Raw genomic sequence first — 27,991 nt, forward strand, 5'->3', positions numbered from 1 at the left:
AGGCCTCCCTACAAAGGTGAACAGCTTTTAAAACTCCCAAAAGGCAAAGGATCCTTGGGTTTTTCTTCTGTAACACAGGAAGGATGTGGATATGGGGACACTCTTTGACAGCAGCAAGGCTTATGAGGAAATACACTCTGGGGGATGCAGTGTGGGGAGCACCTGCTGAAGCTTAGGAAAGAAAGCAGATTCGGTTCCTACAGCCAAGCAGGAACAGTAAGCACAGGGCAAGGGCACACACCTGAGAAGGAAGCCAGGCCTGTGTATTTCCACAAACTGACTTAGAAACACAAAGGACCTTTAGATCTGTAAGCATGAATGCAAAAATCACATTTCTAGAGAACTGTGCACAGAAACACGGCTATCATGGTGCATCACCATTCTCACTACACTCCATTCTCACTCTTAAGACCCTACTTTTGGTCCAAATTCAAAATGTTCGTCCCTTAAGACTTTCTGTGACCTGACCCAGCAAGACTTACCAGATCCAGCTCCTACTCCTACTTCTCTTTCACTTGATGTCCTAAGAAAGGAAATGTTTGAGACTTAACCTTGTTCTGTGGGGCCGGCACTGTGGCATAGTGGGTAAAGCTGCCGCCTGCAGTGCCAGTATCCCATGTGGGTGCTGGTTCGAGACCAAGCTGCTCCACTTCCGATACAGCTCTCTGCTATAGCCTGGGAAAGCAGAAGATGGCCCAAGTCCTTGGGTCCCTGGACCCCCATGGGAGACCCAGAGGAGGTTCCTGGCTTCGGATCGGCGCTCTCTCTCTCTCTCTCTCTCTGCCTCTCCTCTCTCTGTGTAACTCTGACTTTCAAAAAAATAAATAAATCTTTTTATTTTTTTGACAGGCAGAGTTAGAAAGTGAGAGAGAGAGACAGAGAGAAAGGTCTTCCTTTCCGTTGGTTCACCCCCCAAATGGCCAATATGGCCAGCGCGCTGCGCCAATCCGAAGCCAAGAGCCAGGTGCTTCCTCCTGGTTTCCCATGTGGGTGCAGGGCTCAAGCACTTGGGCCATCCTCCACTGCCTTCCTGGGCCACAGCAGAGAGCTGGACTGGAAGAGGAGTAATCAGGACAGAATCCGGCACCCCAACCGGGATTAGAACCTGGGGTGCCGGCACTGAGATGGAGAATTAGCCTAGTGAGCTGCGGTGCTGGCCAATAAATAAAAACAAAAAAACTTGTTCGTAAATTCTTGCCCTACCTTTTCCACTTCATGTGCCTAAATCCTCTCTTTCCTTTAAAACTGTGGTCAAAAGCTACCTCCTTAATGAAGTCAGCTCTGGTTTTTCCAGCTATAAGTGATGTCTCCCAGCTTCTTCTTCTTCTTCTTCTTTTTTTTTTTTTTTTCTTTTTTGACAGGCAGAGCAGACAGGGAGAGAGAGAGAGAAAGGTCTTCCTTTTCCGTTGGTTCACCCTCCAATGGCCGCTGTGGCCGGCGCGCTGCGGCCAGCGCACCGCGCTGATCCAAAGCCAGGAGCCAGGAGTTTCTCCTGGTCTCCCATGTGGGTGCAGGGCCCAAGCACTTGGGCCATCCTCCACTGCACTCCCGGGCCACAGCAGAAAGCTGGACTGGAAGAGGGGCAACTGGGACAGAATCTGGTGCCCTGACAGGGACTAGAACCTGGTGTGCTGGCGGCGCAGGTGGAGGATTAGCCTATTGAGCCATGGCGCCGGCCGTCTCCCAGCTTCTTAATCTCCTTAACATTTTGTCCTTATATTTTGTAATATAGGTCAATTTTTACATTGTATTATATAAATATGTTTGTGTGTGTGTGTGTATATATATATATATATATATAGTAAGGGCACCAATACATATATTGCCCTTACTAGACCAGAAACTCCCTAGGAATGAGACCCTTTGTCCTAATTACCTTTTCTCTCTCAGAAGGTTCATTAAAGTATCTGCACATAAATGCAGTATTTAGTATCAAGGTATTGATTTATTATACAAACCCTGCACATAATTTGTTGAATAAACACCTTAATACCAAATGCTAGTTATATGAAGTTTATTATTTATATTATTAGCATATATACATTTATAGCTTTATAGACTGTAGGGGGTTACTCTCAGAAGAAGCAAAAAAATGACCTTTCAATAGTATCAACAATAGAACTTAAAAAAAATTCTACATTAGCCTAGAAGTGAGACAAGAAGATGAGTCTGTAACATGGTTTTAGGGACATTAACATGTTTGCTCAATAGCAGTATCAACTCAATGATATCTGAATGTTCACAAAGGTCAGCAACAGCTAGGGGGAAAGATGCTGTAGTATTTTTTTTTTCATTTGACTGCAAGCTGGTATCTACTTAATAATTAAGACCAGATTATGCCCTGAGTTGAATGGAGGCTTTCAGATAGAAATATACTAAAAAACCCATAGAGCTTTCTAGACTGTACAATATATGCATTATTTACACTTAAATCTCAATGAATTCAGTGGATTTTCCTGAACAAACCCCTCTCCAATCACTTACTAACATTCAAATTTTTGCCTATGTTGTTTTACCATGAACATAACATGATAGTTGATGTAATGTGCTTAGAATACTTCTAAGCCATAAACTATATGGCACTACACAAACATTTATTGAAGCAAATGAATCACTATAAGATAAAAGATAAGGTCAATGACCTATTTCAACCAAGAGGGCTACCTTTAAAAATTCCAATTTCAAGGAAAAAAAATATTGAAGTGTACCAAAAAAGGTAATTTAAGCTGGAGATTGGTATAATTTCAGGGATAAAAATTGGGGTTTAGAATGAAGGGTTTTAAATAAAATTAAAGCTATGAAGGTTTGCTCTATTTTCATATCAAATGGTATAAAAATATGACAGAAGATATCTATCTTTGCCATACATTATATGTACAAGTATCTACCAGACATCTCTGCATACAAGTCCCCAGTCATTTCAAAATCAGATGTTTGAAACCTAACATCATCATCATCTCCCTTATTTACTTCTATTCCTTATCTAGTTAATGGACTACCTCTTCACTCACATGCCTGAACCACAAAGAAACATGGGAGTCATCTCATGCTTGCTCATGTTCTCACTCCCTTACTCCATATAAATAAGCAAATCTATAGTCCTGTGAAATTTATCTTCTAAATAGCTCTTAAATTGGCTCCTTCCTTTCTATACTATCATTGATGTCAATGTCAATACCTTAGAGATTAGGCATTTAACTTCTCTTGCTTTGATTATTACAATAGCCTTCTCTTTGATTTCCTGGACTGAATTCAATCTATCCACTAAACTTCTACCAGAGTGATTTTTCTGAAAAGCAAATCTGATATCACCTCTTATTCAATATTCTTCAATGAATAAATAAATTTGCAAGATACATCAAGCTGCTCATGGTTTGGGCCCTCTTTCACTCATTCTCTTTACTCATCAAATATTTACAGAGTGTCTACCATGCACAAAGCACTGTTCTAGGGGTTAGAGATACAACATTAGACCAAAAGACAAAAATTTCATCTCCCATCATTTCAACTCTCAGAATTCCTGCCCACCACTATCAAGCATTGCCTTAAAAAAGAAAAATGAATCACTTGTAATGGACTACAGATGCCTTTTTCTTTCATACAAATTTGCACTCATTCTTCAAATCTCAGTTCAAGCACTAATTGCCTTGTACACTTTGTGAATATTCATATTTTGTTTGCATGTCTACCTTTACTCTATCTAGTTATGTTCCTTAAGGAGGATAATGTATTTTGACATATAATTGCCAAACACAATTAAGTGAAAACAATGAGTTTCATTAAAATGACAAAGCTTTATTCAATTGTTAATTATTTCTAGTTATCAAATAACTTTTTTCTTGATCTTCTAAAACTATGAGCAAGCAGATAAACAAGAGTTGCACAAGTAGCTGTTACTCTTGAGATAACATTTAGGGCCAGTGTTGTGGCGTAGCAGATAAAGGCATCACCTGAAATGCAGGCATCCCAATATGGACACTGGTTAATGTCTCAGCTGTTCCACTTCCTTGCTAATGGTCTGGGAAATGCAGAGGAAGGTGGCCCAAGTGCTGGGGCTCCTGCCACCAATTGAGCTTCTGCCACCAAGAATCTCCTGGCTCCTAGCCTTGGCCTGGTCCAGACTTGGCTGTTGAGGCCACTTGGGGAGTGAACCAGCAGATGGAAGATCTCTCTCTGTCTCTCCCATATCTGTAACTCTGACTTTCAAATAAATAAATAATTTTTTTAAAAAAGATAATTTTCAGAGCCCCATATGAACATAAGCTCGGGTATTTTTTGATCTTTCCATTTGAAAGGTATTTTGGCATTGATTTACCTCCTAAGTAAAATTTTGCTTTTTATTCTAGGGCACATTCCTATCACTAAAAACACAAAGTAGTAAATATTTCAAAATATACTGTGTAGCAGCTATCACAGATGTTATGGAAAAGGATATTAAACCACACACTACTTCTTTATTCCCCTACTAAGACAGTCTAAAACAATGCACCTTGTGGATTAAGCTACCATGAATACTTTTAAAAAATCAAATAAGTATATAATTATCTACATATAAAACCAGTCCTGATGCTATCTTAAGAGTTATATGAAGAGATTCAGTTATATGAAGAGATTCAGGTTCTTACTAAGCATACTGCTTTTTAAGATAAAATCCTTTCTGATTTTACCATTTATTTAGTAAGCATATGTCCAAATATGGATCAGGAAAACATTAGAAATGTGTTCCAGAAGCAAAAATGAAAAGTTCAGTTATTATAAACCAACTCCTTCCAATTAAACAGGTTGGAACACCAGTGGTGATGTGAGGGGGTGGCCATCTGTCAGTATATAAAGGACTTTGTGTTTGCATACAAAGACATAGCTCAACCCACATCTGGTTCCTACAGCCAAAATCTACTCTCAAAGGGACAACTCCCACTGAAATTTATGGGCATAAAGAATAGGGAGATGAATTTTTTATAAGTCAGTTGTTCATTCCATAGACTTTCAATGCATTAAAGAATCAGAATAGAACTGAGTCCACTTTTCTATTCCTAATCATTTTTAAAAAGAGAAGAGGAAGGTCAAGACAAAAGAGAACTGGAGTAGGCGTTGGGAGATCAGATTTCGCATCTCATTGCAAGACCTTAGGAAATTTACTTGAATTTTCATGGTTCTTTCTCCTAATAAGGTCCTTTCTGCCTCTCTATCTTTAAGGCACATTTCAGTTCCTACCTCTAAAGCCTTTCCATATTACTTCAGCTTAACCTTGTTCATTTCCTACTCTTCTTACAAAATAAGCATGTATTTATAAACTAATTTGGAATGTGTTCTAATAGTATTGTGTTCTTTAGTCTTGCTTAGGTTATGTTTCTTGACAAGAACTAAAGCAATATTGTTTATACTCCAACATGTTTAATATGAAGAGAAAACAATACAATAGATATTGCAATTGACCCTTGCTCATCAAAGGGATGATCCTCTCATATTCTAATTTTCCACCAAGCCAAAACTGGTATTAGTCCATACCAAGAAAAGTTAGTTATTCATATATTAGGAACTGTATCATACCAGGGTCAAGGAATAACCAGAAAAAAATCCTAGGAAATATCAAAGAGTCTACACCACAGCATCAGAGTCTCTCATACTACTCACCCTCTTTGTTCAATAGGAACACATAGTTCAAAGGTATAAATAGTCTAGTGAATAGGAATACATAATCTAGATACAGATTATAAATATTTCCATCTAAGGTTTTTTACTTTATTGGCTATTACCTAATAAATTAAGCAAATTATATAAATTGCAAGGTTTTTCTCAAGTACAAATATGAATAATAATAATAGTAAGACCTACCTCATATGGTTACCATGAGCGTTAAATAAGCTAATTACTACAAGGGATTTAGAATAGTGCCTAGTGGGGCTGTTGTTATGATGTAGCAGGTAAAGTCACTGCCTGTAACACCAGCATCTCATATAGCCACAGGTTTGTGTCCTGGCTGCTCCACTTCCTAGCCAGCTCCCCATTAATGGCCTGGGAAAAGCAACAGAGGATATCCCAAGTGTTTGGGCCGCTGCTACCCAAGTGGGAGACCCAGATGAAGCTTCCTGGCTCCTAGCTTCTGCTTGGCTCAACCCTGGCTGTTGTGGCCATCTGGGAAGTGAACCAGCAAATAGAAGATCTCTCTCTCTTTTTCTCTCCCTCTCTCTGTAACTCTGACTTTCAAATAAATAAATAAATCTTTTTAAAAAATAGTGCCTAGCATGTGGTCAATTAATTTTAGCTTTTATTATTACCCTAAAATGTAAAATGTTCAACTTTAAAAGGTATACATGAGAGTGCTTCAAAAAGTTTATGGGAATGGAATTAAAAGATAAGTTTATTTTGGTATAAAATTTTGAAATCCATGCAGTTTTTTTATAATATGCATTTCTATGTACTTTTTGAAGGACCCTCACATGTTTTTTATGAAAATGGAAGAAAATATCTACTTTTTCTATTATAATGAACAATTTCTTCTTCAGCCTACCAACTAAAAACTTACTCATACCCAAGATGGATTTACTTAATCTTCTTTTGTGTGATGCTAATTCTATTCCTCAAACAGATTCAACTCCTAGTGAAGTATTAAGCTGAATCTATGTACAAGTTATAGTGTAAACAGGTACACACAATTTAATTCTCACAAAAAATTCTTCATGTTATAGATACTAATCCTATTTTACAGATGAAAACACTGTGGTTCAGAGAGGTCAAATAGCTTAAACAAGGTCATATAGTCAGCAACTGGCTAGACCAAGAATGTAAACCAAGCCTAGCCATTTTGGATTTCATCCCCTTTTGACTACACGTCACATCACTTGCCTATAATTTTCTTTTTCTCTTAGTCGATCCACATGTATTTTTAAGAGAGCAAAACATAGAGGTGTTTCCTCATATTTCAGCCATATAGTCTCACAAAGCAAGCAATCCTGCAACTTCCCATTTCTATTCTTCTAATCTCTTGTCAATTTAACTTCCTTTCTGATACTAAGAACTACAGTGTTTGGAGGTACGTAGATTTACAGCTCCTGTCTTTCTTGTAAAGATTTCTCTGAAGTTCAGTTTTCAAATTATCTTTTCTTTTCAAAGATTTATTTATTTATTTATTTATTTGAAAGGCAGAGTGATAGAGAGAAAGGGAGAGAGAAGGAGGGGGAGTTATGTTCCATCCACTGGTCACCTCAAATGGTCTCAATGGCTGGAGCTGTTACAGGTGAAAGCCAAGAGCCCAGAACTCAATCGAACTCCCATGGGGCAGCAGGAAGCCAACTACTTGGGCCATCTTCCATTGCTTTCCCAGGTACATTAGCAAGGAGCTAGATAGGAAGTGGAGCAGCCAGGACTCAAACCAGCACTCTGGATGTGGGCATCCAGATGTGTAGGCATCACAAGTTGTGGCTTAACCTGCTGTACCACAACACCAGCCTGTTTAAATGACCTTTGTGATACATTGCTTGTTCTAACAATTTGCTGACATTCTGAAATACTATTTTTAAAAAATTTTAAGCAAGTTTCCCATAGAAAAGAAATGCAGATTTTTAACCAAAATTTAATATTCCTATCCTGGGACCAAAACAAACAAGAAATAGGACAAATGAAAGAAATAAACATTGGAAAGAATACGAAAAAAAAATCTTGTTGGAAGAGAATTCAAGAAACTGAGAGGCCAAAGTATTGTTAGAATTTTCCATAGACTTTACAGTCATCCAGAATTATGACAGATGTGGTGTCAGAGAGAATAGTGAGCCATGAGTATGAAATAAGGGGTGGGATCCAGGAGGGGGAATAACAACAGGGAGATGTAATAGTATAGTCTGAAGTCATGAACTTCAAAGTTAGGGTTTTTAGGATCCAGACAGAAGAGTAGTCTGAGAGAGAAATTAGCCAGTGCTTGTATGAGCTGCAAGGGCAGTTATGCCCTTTCAGATTTGACATTATACAGATAATATAAAATCATGTGTTAATCTCATTAAAAAAAAATGCCTGCCAGGGATAACAGAAGATTTTAAATGAAAAAGAATTATAATTTACTACATGTCAACCCAAAAGAACTAACCAAGTTCCTGTTAAGTGTAACTAAAGCACTGTCAAGCACCTATATAAAAGTAACAAACTCCCATGATAGGATGTAAAATACTTAAAACATCACTTCCCAAATATTAACACAGACTTCCCAAACATTATTTTGTTAAAAATGTGGTAATGATTTTGCTGAGTTTCTGACACAAATACAATTTTTTCTTATATAATCATTAGCCAAAACACATTCATTTGAGGATAAGTAATTCTAGAATATTTGGATGTGAAACCCTAAGAGGCTTTCTACTGGGAAAAACATGAACTGTGAAGTCATTTTGTGGACTCTGTTTTGCATACTACATTTGTTCAACTAAATTGAATAGCAGCATCAGTGTATAAACTTAGGCAGTTAACTATGCCCTCTAAACACCAGAATTTTCATATTCACAGTGGGAAAATAATAGCTTTCTCCTCAAGGGAGTTTTTGCAATGACGATATTTTGTGAGGATTAAGTGAGATAATTCACAAAAAGCAGTTAACACAGTGCCCTAGCATATAGCATATGCTTAATAAATGGTTTCTGTGATTTATTATCTGTGTGGTAATTGCAGCTTACAAAGATTTATTCATATATCACCTTCCTTAATTCTTAAGACAAAACAATTCTATGCAGAAAAGATAGATTATTTCCACTTCACAAATAAAAAGACAAATGCTAAAAAGGAGCAAAGTAATGTCCCTAAAGTTCTATAGTTATTTAGCAATGCCTACCATGATTGGACTAGATCACACAACAGATCAGGAACTATATATATATTAAAATGGTTCTTAAAACATCAGAGAGTAAATGCCTTAGACTTCCCACAAACCACATGGTCTCTGTTCCATCTAGTCAACTCTACCACTATAGCACAAAAGCAGCCACAGACAATGCATGAACAAATAGGTGGAGTTGCATTCCATTAAAACTTTATTTACAGGCCGGCGCCGCGGCTCAATAGGCTAATCCTCCGCCTAGCGGCGCCGGCACACCGGGTTCTAGTCCCGGTCGGGGCGCCGGATTCTGTCCCGGTGGCCCCTCTTCCAGGCCAGCCCTCTGCTGTGGCCAGGGAGTGCAGTGGAGGATGGCCCAGGTGCTTGGGCCCTGCACCCCATGGGAGACCAGGAAAAGCACCTGGCTCCTGGCTCCTGCCATCGGATCAGCGCGGTGCGCCGGCCGCAGCGCGCCGGCCGTGGCGGCCGTTGGAGGGTGAACCAACGGCAAAGGAAGACCTTTCTCTCTGTCTCTCTCTCTCTCTCACTGTCCACTCTGCCTGTCAAAAAAAAAAAAAAAAAAAAAAAAAAAAAAAAAAACTTTATTTACAAAAGCTGGATTTGGCTCATGGATCATAGTGTGCAGTCCCCTGTACTAGACCTTTCAATTGTTGCTAGTCCAGTGTACATTTCTACTACTTTATGGTTACTATGTATTTTCAGGATAGTGCTTTAGCACTAAAGGTAATAGCATTAACTGTCAGGAAAAACATAAATCAGAAATAATTTGTAAAAGAATTATGACTTCAGTAAGTATTATTTTCCTCTTCTCTAGCTTCTAAAAATCTCTTTCAAACCTTTACTTCTTTCTCCTCTAACAAGGTTTTTAGCCTAGAACACACTTTTCTATTTCTCCAAAAGCACTCAAGGAAAATACAGTTAGGCCGGCACCGCGGCTCACTAGGCTAATCCTCCGCCTGCGGCGCCGGCACCCCAGGTTCTAGTCCCAGTAGGGGCTCCGGATTCTGTCCCGGTTGCTCCTCTTCCAGGCCAGCTCTCTGCTGTGGCTCAGGAAGGCAGTGGAGGATGGCCCAAGTGCTTGGGCCCTACACCCGCATGGGAGACCAGAAGGAAGCACCTGGCTCCTGGCTTCGGATCGGCACAGCGTGCCAGCCGTAATGGCTGTTTGGGGGGTGAACCAACAGAAGGAAGACCTTTCTCTCTGTCTCTCTCTCTCACTGTCTAACTCTGCCTGTCAGAAAATAAAATAAAGTAAAATAAAATAAGAAAATATATTTATAGAAACTTATTCTGAAAGATAAAGTAAACAATCTATGAAATGCCAGAATGAACAAACTTATTGGTATCTTGTCTTTTAAATGGTAAGGAATGTAGCACTTCTGAATATAACTTATAAAGGCATATTTTTTGGGAGTGAGTAAAGGGAGCAGTGGCAACCAACTATTATATTCTCAATCTTAAAGGATAGAGTATTTTTTTAAAAATACAAGTCATGTAATATGGTGGTAAAGGCACTGGACTTGGAATTGGAAGACATTACTAGGAACTCCTTCTCTGCCTCGTACTATCTTTGTGACATGGTAACTTACATGTAAGGATTTGCTGAGAGGACTAAGGAAAATCAAATAATTATTTTAAAATACTGAGCATGAGGTGAATGTGTTTGGTGTAGAACTTAAGATACTGCTTGGCAGGGCAGACGCTGTGGTACAGCAGGTTAGGCCACTGCTTGCAGTGCTGGCATCTCATATGGGCACAGGTTTGAATCCTGGCTGTTCTACTTTTGATGGAGCTTCCTGCTAATGCACCTGGAAAAGCAACAGAGGATGGCCCAAGCCCATGGGTCTCTGCAGCCATGAGAGAGACCAGGAAGCATCTCCTGGCTCTTGGCTTCAAGTCCCAGTTCCACTTCTCATTCCAGCTTGCCACTAATGCTCACTCTAGAAGGCAGCAGATGATGTCCCAAGTCCTTGAATCCTTGCTACCCACATGGGTGACCCAGATTGAGTTGTTGGCTCCAGGCTTCAGTTTGACATAGCCCCAACTGGCAATTGCCACCAGGCAATTGGGGAAGTGAAGCAGTGGGTAATGGAATTTTTCTCTCAATATCCTCTCCCCAACTCATTGAAAATAAATAAAAATTATTGATTAGTGTTGCATTTAAAATTACAAAATTATTAAGTTCATTTTATACTTTCAATAGAAAGTACAATATTATACAATAATATCATGATTTATAAGGCATCTAAAATATCTATTGCTAAAGATAAAATATAAAATACATTTTCTGCCAAGGAGATAAATATTCTTTTTTAAAAAAAAATGTATCTGAAAAGCAGAGAGAGAGAGAGAGAGAGAGAGAGGTCCTCCATCCACTGCTTCACTCCCCAAATGGCTGCAACAGTTGGAGCTGCACTGACCCAAAGCCAGGAGCCAGGAGCCTTCTCTGGGTCTCCCATGAAGGTGCTGGGGCCCAAGCATCTGAGCCATCCTCCACTGTTTTCCCAGGCCATAGCAGAGAGCTGGATTAAAAGTAGAGCAGCTGGGACTCCAACCGGCACCCATAGGGGATGCTGGCACTGCAGGCAGCAGCCTCACCCACTATTCCACTGCACAAGCCCCAAGGAGAGAAACATTCTTAAGAAAGATTACTGGGCCTGGCACTGTGGCATAATGGTTTAAGCTGCTGCCTGCAATGCTAGCATCTCGTACAGGTGCTGGTTCGCCTCCCAGCTGCTCCACCTCTAATCCAGCTCCTTGCTAATGTGCTTGGGAAAGCAGTGGAAGATGGCCCAAGTTCTTGGACCCCTGCATCTATGTGAGAGACCTGGAAGAAGCTCCTGGCTCCTGGCTCCGGCCCGACCCAGCCCTACCCATTGCAGCTATTTGGGGGAAATGAACCAGTAGATGGAAGATCTCTCTTTCTATCCCTATCTCTATCTCTCCATCTCTCTCTCTTTCTGTAACTTTGCTTTTCAAATAAATAAAATAAATATTTAAAACAGAAAGAAAGAAAAATTACTTTGCTTTTTTTTTAAATAACAAAAATGATTTATTTATTTGAAAGAGAAGGAACCCCCATCTGCTGCTTCCATCTTTTGCCACAGCCCAGGAGCCTGGAACTTCATCCAGGTCTCTCACTTGGATTGTAGGAACAGGAACCCAACTACTTGAGCTGTCTCCTCTGCCTCCCAGAGTCTGCACTAGTAGGTAGCTGGAGTCAGGAGCTGGAGCCTGGTATCAAACTAGGTACTCTAAGACGGGATACAGGCATCTAATCAGCTTAAATATTAGGCCAAAAACCTACTCTCCATTCCCTCATTTAAACCAACAATATTCCTTTGCAATTATAATGAACCAGAATTTATTGAGTGATGTGCACTAAATATTTTATATGCATCAACTCATACAACCTTGAAAAGAAAATGAGGCTCAGTGAAATGAAATGACTTGTTCAAGGTGCATAGCTCTTAAGTGGCAGCAGATTGTGGATTCACACTCAAGTTACACTAATTTTTTTTAAGATTTATTTATTTTTAAGGCAAAGTGACAGAGAAAGGGAGAGACAGATATAGAGAAAAAGAGCGTGTTCTTCCACCCGCTGGTTCACTTCTCAAATGGCAGCAATTTCCAAGGGTAGGCAAGGCTAAAGCCAGGAACCTGGAACTCTATCCTGATCTCCCACATAGGTGGAAGGGACCCAAGTACTTGACAATCTTTCACTGCACTCCTGGGCATATTAGCAGGTAGCTGGACCAGAAACAGAACAGCTGGGACTCAGTCTGGCACTCTGATATGTGATGCTGGCATGGCAAGCAGCAGCTTACCCCATTGCATCAGAACACTGGTCCTTCAAGTTAAACTAATTCTAAAGCTTGTGTTCTTTTCATTATGTAACATTGTGTTAGCTTTTTCACTTGTGGGTCCTCAAAAAGCCAAGTACTTCATACAAGGTCAAAGAATAATGACTTTCTGTATAACAAAAGGCAAACTCTCAGAAAACAAGTCATTAAGTCACCTCCAATTAAAAAATAAAGGTAATTCTAGTTTGATCTCAGAAATGTGATGGTAAATAGAATAAAACCAATATATTTATCCATAATTTTAAAAAAATGAATAACAGCAAATTTAAGCCTTAGATGTCCAAAGAAACAAATCCAGAATTTTGATAAGAAAAAAAAAGTTTCATCACAGTTCAATGATATGTTAATATACATAACAAGAACATTTCCCCAGGAAATGGCTGAAAGCAGATTCCTTAACTTCTTTCCATGAACTTTAGAGACATTAACACGGAGTAAACTTGGTGACTCAGGGGCTTTTGAAGAACTACATCAACAAATCAAAAGTTTTTAAATCCTGACATTAAATATAACACACAAAGTGAGAGAATCAAAGTATACAACACATTTTATAAGTCTAGGACTCTTTTCTTCCTTTATTAAACTAGACCTGTCCTTGAGAGCAGGAGCCCTTTTTTATTCTCAGTAAAACAAAATGAGCTTCGCCTCCAGCCTCGGCTGCTTACCTGTTGCAGAGTGTGCCTAGTGCTCCGTGTGGACTGCAGCGACATGGCAGGCAGAGCCCGGAGGTGTGATTCAGGTAGAAGCCCTCTTGGCAGGACTCACACTGAAGACCCTGATAACCTCGCTGACAAGCACACTGCCCTGTGGTCTGGTTGCAGAGATTCACATCCAGGCTTCCGATCCTGGAGCAGTTACACACATACTCTGAGAAGAAAAGGAAAGAAATGCTTCAACTAACATTTAATGCATTCTTAGTAAAACAAACTCTATTTTTCTTGATACAATATTCATGACAACTCTGTCAGGCTAGATACAATCAATACTAGTTCAAATTTACATTCTATCCTGTTTATTTAAATTGGGAAATATATAGGGTATATAAAATTATGTACAGTTCATAATTATACAACTAACATTCTCAGTTTCCTTTCTAGTACTCTTCACCTCCTATCCCTCTTGTGTTACACCCCAATCTGCTTGTGTGTTTGTAGATTATTAATTTTTCTGGATCAAAATCTTCCAAAGGCAGGCATATACTGGAAATGTTCAATAATAAATAAACCCATTGTATAGCAGCAGAAATCACCTTAGGCTCAAATTATTAACTCTGACAGTGTATACAAGGTCACACAAAATTGTGCTACAGCTGGAACCATGAACTATTATGTTCTTCCCAGGAAGAAATTAATGGAGAATTGAAACTTTATGATGAGGAAATGATGGGAAAAAAACCTGGAGATGAAAAAATCACAGGTTCTTTTTGATCAGTAAGCTAAAACCAATCAAAATTTGAGTCTTTTTCAAATTTAAAGGTTTAGAAAATAAACATTTCTATAGGGCAGGCATTTGACCCAGTAGTTAAGATGTCACTTGAAATGCTTGAATCCTATATTGAAGTGCCTGGGATTGAACCTCAGGTTTGCTTCTGATTCCAGCTTACTGCCAACATGCACCATGAGAAGCAGCAGGTAGTAAAGTGCTTGGGTTTCTGCAACCGCATGGGAGACCCAGATGCAGTTCTAGGCTCTTGGCTTCAGCCTGGCCCAGCCCCAGCCATTGTTGGCCGTTTGGGGAGTGAGCCAGCAGATGGGAGATTTCTTTCTCTATCTCTCCTTACATGTTGCTCTGCCTTTCAAATAAGTAAAATAAATCTTTTTTTTTTTTAATTTTTTTTTTTTTGACAGGCAGAGTGGACAGTGAGAGAGAGAGGTCTTCCTTTTTGCCATTGGTTCACCCTCCAATGGCCGCCGCGGCCAGCGTGCTGCAGCCGGTGCATTGCGCTGATCAGAAGCCAGGAGCCAGGTGCCTCTCCTGGTCTCCCATGCGGGTGCAGGGCCCAAGGACTTGGGCCATCCTCCACTGCACTCCCAGGCCATAGCAGAGGGCTGGCCTGGAAGAGGGGCAACCGGGACAGAATCTGGTACCCCGACTGGCACTAGAACCCGGTGTGCCAGAGCCGCAAGGCAGAGGATTAGCCTATTGAGCCGCGGCGCCAGCCCATAAAATAAATCTTAAAAAAAAAAAAAAATCAACTGCAGGGCCAACACTCTGGTGCAGCAGGTTGGGTTGCTGTCTGCAGTGCCAGCATTCCATATGGGTACCAGTTGGAGTCCCAGCTGCTCCATTTCTGATCCAGCTCCCTGATAGTGCACCTGGGAAAGCAAAGGAGGATGGCCTAAGTGCTTGGGCCCTGCCACCCACATGGGATACCCAGAAGAAGCTCCTAGCTCCTGGCTTTGGCCTGGCCCCTCCCTGGTCATTGAAGCCATCTAGGCAGTAAAGCACTGGATGGAAGATCTCTCTGTAACTCCGACTTTCAAATAAATAAATAAATCTTAAAAAAAAAAAAAAAAGACACCTACATTTTACATGGGAGTACCTGGTTTCACTATCTGGCTCTAGCTCCCCATTCTAACTTTCTTGCCCCATTACAAACACTGAGAGGCAGTGTTGTTGGCTCAAGTAATTATTTGAGTTCCTGTCACCCACATGGGGAACCTGGATTAAGTTCCTGGCTCCAGGACCCCAGATTTCCACTCCTGGCTCCCAATTTCAGCCCTTGTCCAGTTCTATCCATTAAGGACTTTTGGGAGGTGAACCAGCAAATGGGAATACTCTCTCTGACTCTTGAATAAGTAAGTAAATAATTTTTAAAAGTTATTGGATAACTAAAAGTTTGACACAGAAAATTTAAAAAGGATTTGTTTCTCTGTTCTAGAAAAGGAAACCAGGCTTCAAAATTTTTTATGTAATCAAAGCAGCTTACATACAAAATCAACACAAAAGATTCCACAAACACCAATTTGGCAAATTCTGTATCTCCTGTAACTTCTGTTCCTAACCTTTGATGTTAGTTTATTTCCCTGTTCTTCATACTTCTAATCTGTAAATATAACAAATTAATGAAAATATACTAGTGGATGATTTGTTTATTTTATGTATTTTTCAAATTTGGGTGGTGAATTAGTTACAAAACCCAAAGGAGAGTTCAGATTTCTTTCAGCCCCAAGCTTAGGGAGGGAACCGGTTTTCCATCACAATCAAGAATCTTTTTTCTAGGCTGTATAAACACGACATTTCTTTGACAGTTAAGTCTTTTCACATGATACTGACTTGCTGGGTATGTGTGTGTAGTGGTTTTTGGTAAATAACAAAGCCATGTTCAGTGGTCTTTTAAATAAAGCTTCCAACAACAATTTCATGGTAAGACTTTCATTCTACCCAAAATGACCAGAATCTTGAAATAACATTTTTCATCTGAAAACTGGCAGAAATTTAATATACATTTAACTCCTCCTGCTGGACCAATTTCATTGCAAGTTAAACTAATTTTGCTGGTGTGGGCAGAACCAGCTCAAGAAAACTGAAAAGACTAAAGAACTCTTTAATTAAGATTGAATTTTACTATATTATTTCCTTACTAATGCATTTCCATCTAAAAATTACATCAGTGTTCTAATGAATAAGATTAACTATTTTTTAAAAGAACCCAATTAATCTAAGAACTCCAAGACAAAAAACACTATTTTTTTTTTCAGTAAAACTCTAATGGATAAACTTTCTAACTCATTGGTTATTATTAGGGTCAATCCAATCTCTTCATTATTCTATGACATACTCTTGTTCATTCCATTTTTGAACTCTGGCTCATTCTGTGCAACTTGGAGCAATTTCTTTTCTCCACATAATCAAACCCATCCCCTATTTCAAGAGTCAGCTGAAGGGCCCGGCGCCATGGCTCACCTGGCTAATCCTCCACCTGTGGCGCCAGAATCCCATATGGGTGCCAGGTTCTAGTCCCAGTTGCTCCTCAAAAAAAAAAAAAAAAACCACCTCCTTCCTCCAGAAACTCTAACTATTTCCCTTACTGTGAATTCATAACATCTATGACCCACAATCTCATATGACAATAATTTGAAGAGGCCATAAGTGAACTAGCTATGAGCACAGACTTTAGAGGCAGACAAGTGAAGGTTTAAATTCCTGTTCTCTCACTAACTTGATAACCTTAGGCAAGTTAGTTAATCTCCCTTTGCTTCCATTTTCTCATCTATAACCAGGACATAATGATAGTTTCTATAACACTCAGCCCCTAAGACACAGTGGTTTGGAGTACTGCAATAATCAACACAACAGCTAGAAAAGAAGTGGAAAGAGATACCAGATAAAATAACATAGATTTTAGATTCCTAGGCCACAGTTTTGTCACACACTATGGATAAAATCTGAAAGCCCAGGAATGGGTTTATTGCCATGGCATCTTTTGAAAACAAGAAACAGAATTAGTGTCTTGCTATGTAGAAATCCAAGTTATAGGTCAACTTCAGAGAATAAGAAGACATCCTATACATACTGGGCTCCATACATTATCAATATTTATACCTACAAATGCAGTGATAAAAACAGAACGTTTAGAATATGATTTTAGAGGCGATTAAAAAATGAGCATTTATCAACTATGTGCCTTTGATATTAATCATACTAACCATAGCAGGGTGAATGGCAAATATGTCAGCAAGAGAGATCACCCTAGCAGTAGGAAGGGATCTACCAATTCAAGATGAAGATGTACTATCATGTTAATACTTCTCTCCAACTCAACCAGAGAAAAGGAAACAGCAGCAAAGCACACCAATTGCCAGATAGCATGTGCATCTATTTGGTTTGTAGCTCAGAGTCCAAAGCTCTACCCAGTGACTAACAGCAAATGAAATGGCCCAAGTCAAATGAATAGTATGAGCAACCGTAATAAATGTGAAACACTGTGCTCATTAGTTAAATTATGTCAAGACCATTTGTTAGCTTGTAAATAGAGTAAATCCTCAGGCCCTTCACAGTTCTGGACCTTCATGAAGAGTCAGATAGGAGTTAATGCAGAAATAATGCAATCTCTTTAGTAGAAGTTTGGTAATACAAAAAAAGGAGAAAGAAAGTTCAAGTGGCAGACGCAACAAAAAGGACCTATAAGCCAAAGACAAGCAAGGAAGTACTGACTTAATGAGGTGGAATCTTTTTTTTTTTTTTTTTTTTTTTTTTTTTTTTTTTTTTTTTTTGACAGGCAGAGTGGACAGTGAGAGAGAGACAGAGAGAGAAAGGTCTTCCTTTTGCCGCTGGTTCACCCTCCAATGGCCGCCGCTGCAGCCGGCGCACCGCGCTGATCCTGGCAGGAGCCAGGAGCCAGGTGCTTTTCCTGGTCTCCCATGGGGTGCAGGGCCCAAGCACCTGGGCCATCCTCCACTGCACTCCCTGGCCATAGCAGAGAGCTGGCCTGGAAGAGGGGCAACCGGGACAGAATCCGGCGCCCCAACCGGGACTAGAACCCGGTGTGCCGGCGCCGCAAGGTGGAGGATTAGCCTATTGAGCCACGGCGCCGGCTAGAGGTGGAATCTTAAGACACTAAGACAACCCAAAGGAGTCTGCAACATGATTAATGGTACTTTGCCAGTATGGATGTTAACGTGAATGAAACAATATGAAAAGGACACCAAAAGCTAATCACAAACAAGTGCAAATGAAATGCAAAAAAGCTCATTTGTTTGCCTGATAGCAAATACAGAATAAACTCTTTACCAAGTAAACATCAAATTTCCTTTAAAAACTCTAATTCTTTGGAAAGCTCTATAGCGAAATAATTAGAGAAGAATAATGTCAACGTTCACAGGAGACCACAACTTTGGCAGTTGTTTTTGTTGTAGTTGCTGTCTTTTTGTTGTATGGTTTCTGAAGAATAATGAAATATAGTTATCTGAATCCTGAAAAAGAATAGAAACTGAAATCTGGTGCCAAACTGCTCCAAGCATTTGGAAAAGGAAATACAAAGTCCCAGAGAAAGACAGTAAGTGGGAATTTTCCCCCCTCCCTGAGTTCTTAAACTTCTGGGATAAATTTGAGGTAAATGTATCCAAAGCAATCACTGTATCTAAATCAACTGATGCACTTTTTCAAATAGTCCTTACCAAGTGCCAAGAGATGGAATTTCTAGAACTTAAAAAAAGGAGCAATTTTGCTTACAAGTTCCCTAAGTCTCCTGTCTTTTGTACCTGGTGGACTTTTCTTGCCACTGAAGTTTTAACCACCTCATGTTCCTGCTCTGTGAGAAGTCCATTATATCTTCTTGAGAATTTTTAGTGTGTTCTGGTATCTCCAGTGACTTTGTACTAATGATGGAAGTTTTCTAAAAATATTAATTATATAGTCTTTCCTGATGAATATGTCCTCTCTGTGTGGGCCTGTTTTGAAGCCCTTTCTGAGTGCTGTAATGAACTGAAATGCCAGGAAGCTCATTTTGGCTCAATAGTATATTAGCCTTTTACAGGTAAAAATGAACTATAAAAGCCATAAATGAAAAATCAGAGTAAGAAAGGGAAAAAAATTTGTGTCCTCCATCAATTCATGATGAAAATTTCTCAGAACAAAAAATTGTTAACTTGATAACAGCACTACTGCTAAATTAAAGTGATTATAAAGTGTTAGGGCCGGTGCTGTGGCAGAGCAGGTAGATACCACCTCTGGCACTGGTATCCCATAGGAGCACCAGTTCAAGTCACAGGAGCTGTATTTCCGGTCCAGCTCCCTGTTAATGCACCTGGGAAAACAGCAAATGGCCCAAGTCCTCGGACCCCTGCACCCACATCAGAGACCCAGAAAAAGCTCCTGGCTACTGGCTTTGAACTGGCCCAGCTCTAGCCATTGCAGTCATCTAGGGAGTGAACCAGCAGATAGAAGATTCTCTTTTCTTTCTCTCTCTCTCTTTCTCCCCCCCCCCACCCCATCTCTGTCTCTCTCTTTCTGAAACTCTGGCTTTCAAATAAATAAGTAAATAAATCTTTAAACACACACACACACACACACACACACACACTTAAGAACAGATAATAAAAAAATTTTGTTACCAATATGGAGCACTCACAGGAATATGAAATTCTACTGACAGCTTTCTGCAAAATTTTGTAAACTCCTTTGAAAAACTCAATTTCAGATTCCTTTTCATTCGTTAATGACTTCACTCTTGCTTTTCAATTAAAGAATACAGAAACCTCAAAACTACTCTAGACTACTTCTGAACTTCCCATTCTTCCAGTATTGAGAAGACAAACAAAATGTATTATGGTATTAATGGCATCTTCTGTCCAATCTCAAATGACCAAAAACTAGAAGAAATGTATTTAAAATATAATAAGGCTCACTATTTGATATTGTAACCAAAATTAAAAATAAAAATATTTATTCAATTAGTAAATTTAAACACCTGAAAATATCTTAAGAACACTATCAATATAAACAATAAGTATTTCAAAATAAATGTTTTAATAAATAAGCTAATTAATATTGATAAAACATGTTTTTGAAAAACACTAGCAGTTTTTAATCCTTTTCAAATATTCCTTAAAATAAGGGAAGAATTTTCCTCTTGGGCTTCAAAATGTCTAGAAAATTGGGGGCACTGTGGTATAGTAGGTTAAGCCAATGCCTGCAGCACTGGCATCCCATACGGGTGCCAGTTCAAGTCCTGGCTGTTCCACTTCCAATCCAGCTCCCTACTAATGTGTCTGGGAAGACAGGAGAAGATGGCTCAAGTACTTGGGCCCCTGCACCTACGTGGAAGGCCCAGATAAAGCTCCTGGCTCCTGCCTTCAACATGGCCCAGCTCTGGCTGTTGTGGCCATTTGGGGAGTGAACTAGTGGATGGAAGACAGCTTTCCTTCCCTCTCTCTCTAACTCTGCCTTCCAAATAAATAAAATAAATATTTTTTAAAAAAACTCTAGAAACTTTATATCTGTATTTGAATATGCATGCTAATCTTTATCAGAAAACACTTTGTGAGCCAATTTCTAGAGTTCATCTATAATAATGGAGAGAATAAGTTTATTGGGCTTATTATTACATGGAACAAGCTGATTCCAGAAGTTAAAGCATCTGGAGAGGTTAGAGAACTGAGCTCATATAGTCGTGTCAGTTCTCACCACACTGGAATTATTGTTACCCTTCTTACATTGCATCCTAAGGTCTAAGAATAAACATATCTTCCCAACTTCCCAGGGAATAATCTCTTATTCCTCTACCTTCTCCCTGTTCCTTATTTTTTCTCTATTAACTGTGATCCAATGCTTGAAAATTAAACAAGGCAAAGAATACACAAAGCAAAATAGCTAACCAAGATAACATGAATGTTATCTTTAATATTTGAACACATATCATACTTTAGTATCTAATAAATAATATTTATTCATTTAGTATCTACAAGATTCTGGCCTTTCAAATTATATGTATGAAAGAAATAGCACAGTTATTATAAAGTTAGAACAAGTCAACTTGTAAAATAGCTGGAACTAATTCTATTCTCCAAACACACAATGCAAATATTATAAGAATATCCACTGAATGGAAGTCAAAGAACAAACTACAAAGGCAACAAGTAACAACTAAAACTGACAATACCAATCAAAAAACTGACGATACCAATTGCTGGCAAGGATGCAGAACAAGCAGGAGTTTCAATCTTGTTGTTCTAAGTACAAACTAGTACAGACACTTTGGAAAATAATTTGATGGATTTTTTTATAAAGTTTTTTTTTTAAATAAAGTTAAATATACAGTTATCATATAACACAGCAATTCCACTCCTAGGTATTTATCCAAGAGAAGTAAAAACGTACATTCACACAAAAAGTTGCATACAAATATTTATAGCAGCTATATTCGTAATCACTACAATCTGTAAACCACCCAAATGTCCTTCAATTGTAAATGGATAAGACTATGGAATACCACTCAATAATAAAGAATAACCATTAACATGCAAGAACATACATGAAACTCAAATGCATACACTCACAGAAAGAAACCAGGCTAAAAAACTATACATTGTTGCCAGGCTGACCAGGGGCCCAGAATTCCATCCATGTTTTCCATACAGATAGCAGGGGCCCAAGCACTGGAGCCATGATCTGCTGCCTCCCAGGATTTGCATTATCAGGAAGCTGGATTGGGAGCATAGTAGCCAGGACTCCAAACAGGTACTCCAATAGGGTATGCAGGCATTTCAAACAGTGACATACGCCAGTGCCGCGGCTCAATAGGCTAATCCTCTGCCTTGCGGCGCCGGCACACCAGGTTCTAGTTCTGGTCGGGGCACCGGATTCTATCCCGGTTGCCCCTCTTCCAGGCCAGCTCTCTGCCGTGGCCCGGGAGTGCAGTGGAGGATGGCCCAAGTGCTTGGGCCCTGCACCCGCATGGGAGACCAGGAGAAGCACCTGGCTACCGGCTTTGGATCAGCGCAGTGTGCCGGCCACAGCAGCCATTGGAGGGTGAACCAACGGTAAAGGAAGACCTCTCTCTCTCTCTCTCTCTCTCTCTCTTTCTCACTGTCCACTCTGCCTGTCAAAAATAAAAAAAATAAATAAATTATCTTGATTATGTATCAATGTAAACTAATACAACAGGAGCCAGCTCTGAGGCTCAGCAGGTTAAACCATCCTCTGTGATGCCAGCAGCCCATATGGTCACCAGTTCGAGTACCAGCTGCTCCACTTCCAATCCATCTCCTTGCTAATGTGTCTGGAAAAGCAGCAGAGGATGGCTCAAATGCTTGGGCGCCTGCACCCATGTGGGAGACCTGGAGGAAGCTCATGGCTCTTGATTTAGGCCTGGCCCAGCCCCAGCCATTGCAGCCATGAGGGAGGGGAGGTAAACGACTCTCTTTCTCTAACTCTGCCTTTCAAATAAATTAATAAAACTGAACATCAAATAGATAAATTTTATTGGACATAAATTTTAGAGGGAGTTGGCACCGTGGCTTATCAGGTAAAGCTGTCGCCTGGTATCCCATATGGGTATCGGTTTGAGTCCTGGCCGCTCTACTTCCAATCCAGCTCTCTGCTGTGGCCTGGGGAAGCAGTACAAGATGGCCCAAGTCCTTGGGCCTCTGCACCTGCATGGGAGACTTGGAAGAAGCTCTTGGCTCCTGGCTTCGGATCAGCTCAGCTCCAGCCATTGAGGCCATCTAGGGAGTAAACCAGGGGATGGAAAACCTCTCTCTCTCTCTCTCTCACTCTCTGCCTCTGTCTCTCTGTAACTCTGCCTTTCAAATAAATAAATAAATCTTTTTAAAAAATTAAAAAATAAGTTTTAGAATAAGCCAAAACTTTTCTTTAAAAAGTAAAAAGGTCTTACTAGGTAAGTTTCTTAAATTTGGCTGGAGGGATGTACTAGTGTGCCATAAACAACTACTTTAGCTGGGCTGTGGTACTAAAAACAACAGGGGACCTAAGTAATGACTCTGTTTTTCAAAGCAAACATTACAATTAAGACAACAGGAAGTGATTAATGCTTCTGCTGATTATTGCATAAGGAGTTGGGGGAACATTTAAGATTTAAAATGCTATTTAACTAAAAGTAGTAGAATCTTTTCTTTTACTCTTGGCTCTAACTTAAGTCTGTAATTGTGCCTATGCAGAATGTGGTAGAAACAGGACAAACTGAAAGACAACTATATATAGGATTGCCATCCTTTTTTCACATAAAATTGTTTATTTCCTTTTTGAGATTCATCATTAAAAACCTGTTTATACAAAGACCAGGAAAATGCATGTAAGTATAATAAGTTTGAGTGTATCCAATCTATCTAACATAGAACTTCACTCCTTCAAAAGTCTACATTAGGCTATATAACAAAGGTCTCTCCTGATTTTCCAAATTGAAAAGAGAAAAAAGAAAGTGTGTCTTAATTCAAACCTTTACTTGAATATCAAATTATTCTTAAAAGCCAACAAGCTGGGGCTAGTGCTGTGGCCTAGTGGAGAAAGATACCACCTGCAGTGCCGGCATCCCATAAGGGCTCTGGTTCGAGTCCTGGCTACTCCACTTCTGATCCAGCTCTCTACTATGGCTTGGGAAAGCAGTGCAAGATGGCTCAAGTTCTTGGGCCCCTGCACCTGCATGGGAGACCAAGAAGAAGCTACTGGCTCCTGGCTTCAGATTGGTGCAGCTCCGGCAATTGCAGCTAACAGGGGAGTGAACCAGCAGATGGAACACTCTCTCTCTCTCTCTCTCTCTCTCTTTCTCTCTCTCTCTGCCTCTCCTCTGTCTGTGTAACTCTGACTTTCAAATAAATAAATAAATCTTTAAAAAAAAAACCAACAAGCTATATTATCTCCACTGCCCTGATTATTTTAGATTATTTTACAGCCCCGATTTACTAAGTGTATGGTATATTACAAAATGTACTTTTTATGGGGACCATATTTCATCTTTGCAGGTTTAGAGAAAAGGAGTCTCAGAAAAGGAGCACTCTTTCTAGCGAAAAGAAATAATCAACACAGAGTTTTTATATTTATAAAAGGCCTTACTCTTTATAAAGGTTAACACTGGTACTCAAATTACGTGTCACATTTATGTTATGCCAGGGTAGGATCACAAATCTTTGAAAAGCTGTGAAACTTAATATTAAAGTTGATGAATTTCTTGAGTTAAACCAGACTGTAGAAATGCGGAAAGTTTTAAAGGTATCACTTTTAAAGAAAAGCTTTAAGCCTTACCTTTTGGAATTAAACTATATCCACTAAAACTCTCAATCACAACTTAGTATAGTAAAACATTTCTTATATTTTATGGTAGACATATGAAAAAATCGAGCAATATAACTGAGGTTTTGTTGAAATTTTTCTGTCTCACATTTAAGAGCTCTATTGTTAGAATTTGCCCCTGGCTTACTGCCAGTTTTCTGCAATTCAAAGACAATTCTTCTACTTAATGAGACAAGATGACAAGCTCTGGGAAGGGTAAAAGCCAGCTTTTACTACTAATAATAACAAAGATGATATTACCAGTCATTCAGCACGCTTGCATGTGTATCAGATATCACATAGAAACCATACACAGAAAGTTCTTCTTTAGTCTACCACAACCTGAGAGAAATCTGAATCTCAGAGAGACGAAACAAATTATTCAACTAATCCAAAATGGAGAAGGGACTGCAACTCAAACTAAGGAACTCCAAAGCCCATGTCTTCTCACAATGAGAAGCTTCTGCCTGTGAAAAGGAGTAGAAAAACCACCTGACAGATCCAGAACCCTGTCAAATCAAACTTTACTCTCTGACCTTCAGTAAGTCTAACTGCTGAGTTTCAGTGTCTCAGTCTATAAAATGTGGATAATTCTGTCATCCACCGTAAAAAATAATTAAAGGTCAAATTTTATATGGCCACATATACTATTTTTGGTTTATAAAAACTTGTTTTATAATCAAGCAATTGGTTGTATCTAGTAATCAAATCATATCTAGTAATCCTAACAAATATAAAGCAATTTTTCTTGAAAATTTTAAATGTGTGTACTATACTTAAAGGGAAAACTCGGGCTGGCGCTGTAGTGCAGCTGATTAAGCTGCTGCTTTGAATGCTGGATCCCATATTGGAGTCCCAGGTGTTCCTGACTTCCATCTGACCCAGCACCAGCTGTTGTGGCTATCTGGAGAGTGAACCAGAGGATGGGAAGACTGATTCTCTCTCTCTCTCTCTCTCTCTCTCTCTCTCTCTCTCTCTCTCTCTCTTCTGCTCTGCCTTTCATATAAGTAAATAAATCTTTTTTAAAAATAAAGAGAAAACTCATAGGTCTAACATTACTCATTGAGGGCAAATTTTTCTTATATTTCTTTACATTTATAGTGGCTTAGCATAGTAGGGATCAATACATATAGCTTTTGAGATCTAGGCTAGTCAATTTAAAAGACAACAATGTTCAGATTGAATTGAAACCCACAAAATCCAGCTACAAACAGATTAGAAAAGACACAAAACAAAAATTCTCAGAGGGGCTGAAGGTAGCTCGATAGAAAAAGATGAAGTAGGTAAATATTAATCAGAAGAAAATTAATATAGCTATATTAATGTAAGATACATGATGTCTAGGCAATAAAAAAGCATTATTGGGGACAAAGAGTCTAGTCACTACATAAGGATAAAATGCACAATTCATTAAGAAGATGCAGTTCTAAACTTGTATACATCTGATATTACAGTCTCTGATATTGAGGCCAGTGTTGCGGCAGAGCGGGTAGAGCTGCCACCTGCAATGCTGACCTCATATATGGGCACTAGTTCAAGTCTCAGCTGCTCCACTTCCAATCCAGCTCCCTGCTAACAGCTTAGGAAAAGCAGCAGAGGATAGCCCAAGTCCTTGGGCCCCTACCACTCACATGGGAGACCTGGAAGAAGCTCCTGGCTCTTGGCTTTGGCCAGGACTAGCCCTGGCTGATGTGGCCATCAGGGGAGTAAACCAACAGATGGAAGATTGTCTCTCTCCCTGTCTCTCCCTCTCTCTCTTTAACTCTGATTTTCAAGTAAATAAATAATTTTTTAAAAAAGAATACATGAGGTGATATGACAGCAAAGACACTTTTATTTCTGAGGATTGAATGAGATAGATGTTAAGAGACTTTCTACCTGAATAAAATATTCACCATTTTATCTCCCTAAATGTTTAACTTTTCTGGAAATTTGGAATTGTTCCAAGAAATTGGTATCAGAAATGGGATATGAAAATAAGTGCTCTAAAATGAAGTCGGAGGGTGACAGAAAATAAGAATTAGAACTGGTTAAATTACAGTTTTCTTCAATTTTTTAGCAGCGGAAACTATCTCTTAACCCAAAATTAGAATGATAATTCAAGTTTCCTAAAATCATGGAAAGGGTAGAAGAGAGAGATAACTGGACTAAAGTACATAAAAATATTTACTATAGATGATCAGTCACTGCAATACTTCTTCCATTGGCATTCTAAATCTCTTGTTCCTTGAAAGCTCTTTGTACTTCCCACTCTTTGTCCTCTATCATGTTACTAGCATATTCTTAGAGAAAGTCACAATGTGAAGACCTGGCTGGTTTTTTTTTTTTTATTTTTTAAGATTTATTTATTTATTTGAAAGGCAGAGAGAGAGAGAGAGAGAGAGAGAGGTCTTCCATCCACTAGTTCACTCCCCAAATGGCCACAAATGGCCAGAGCTGGGCCGATCCAAAGCCAGGAGACAGGAGCTTCCTTCGGGTCTCCCACTCAGGTGCAGGGGCCCAAGGACTTGGGCCATCTTCTACTGCTTCCCCAGGCCATAGCAGAGAGCTAGATCGGAAGTGGAGCAGCTAGGACTCAAACTGGCACCGATATGGGATGCTGGCACTGTAGGTGGTAGCTTTACCCGCAATGCCACAGCGCCAGCTCTGACCTGGCCTTTTAACAGTTTGACTTTCACCAAAGTTCTAGAACTGCTCCAAAATCCTTATTTTATCTTATTGTTTCCAAACCTACTGTCTGCATTGGATATTCTGTTTCTCTTCTCTTTAAGACTTCCACTGTATCTTAAGAGCAGGAGAAGATTGTATTTCCGACTTCATGGAAATTGGGACCTTCTTTCAATCTTCCTTTCTTTGCCCAGCCACTTAGCCTCCCCTCCAGTTTCAGGGTATCCGGCTCCTTCAACACGGAACAGTTGAGGGCTGGCATTGTGACGCAGTGGTGATACAGTTCCCTGCTAGTGGGCTAGGAGGGCAGCAGATGATGGTCCAAGTGCTTGGGCTCCTGCCACCATGTGGGAGACCCAGATAGAATTCCTGTCTCCTGGCCTCATCCTGGGCAAGCCCTAGCTATTGCAACAATTTGGGGAATGAACCAGTGGGTGAAAGATTGGAAGACTCTCTCTGTGTGTCTTTCCCTCTTGCTCCAACACTCTGCCTTTCAAATATATCTTTTTCAAAAAAAAAAAAAATCAGACTCAACAATCCTTCCAATTGTGTTCTTTTTCACCTCCTCTGCCCGCTATTTCCAGGACTCTACTCTGCCTACTCCACAGGCCCACTTCAGCCTTTTCAATCTTTCATTTTTTACAGGATCTACTTTCAAATACATATTGAGTCTTGTACAATCTAAACCATACTCTGTTTAAATCCTCTGCTCTGTTTAACTACTTCTTATCTTCTAAATAAAATTTTTTCAAATCAAAATACAGACTGCATCCTTTTCTTCACCACATGTTCCTTCCTTACTGCTCAGCACTGTTTCCCAAACTTTACTGAAAATGTTTTCTCAAATATAAAGCCTTCTAAGACCATATTCTTAAGCTTTAGCTTATCCTTTTAGTTTTTTTCAAACTCTTTCTTC

The 27,991-nt window shown here is 39.5% G+C and overlaps 1 protein-coding gene across 1 annotated transcript in view; it reads right to left on the bottom strand.

Annotated features, from left to right (window-relative positions):
* Window positions 1-27,991, bottom strand: part of MEGF9 (multiple EGF like domains 9) — a 111,536-nt gene that overhangs the window by 42,679 nt on the left and 40,866 nt on the right. Inside the window, exon 2 of the mRNA XM_002720506.6 lies at window positions 13,347-13,548. Within this exon, the coding sequence (XP_002720552.1) occupies window positions 13,347-13,548 (202 nt within the window). The remainder of the gene's footprint in view (window positions 1-13,346; window positions 13,549-27,991) is intronic.

The sequence above is a fragment of the Oryctolagus cuniculus genome, chromosome 1 (assembly GCF_051225735.1).
Source record: "Oryctolagus cuniculus isolate XC-2025 breed Fujian yellow rabbit chromosome 1, ASM5122573v1, whole genome shotgun sequence".
NCBI lineage: Eukaryota > Metazoa > Chordata > Mammalia > Lagomorpha > Leporidae > Oryctolagus > Oryctolagus cuniculus.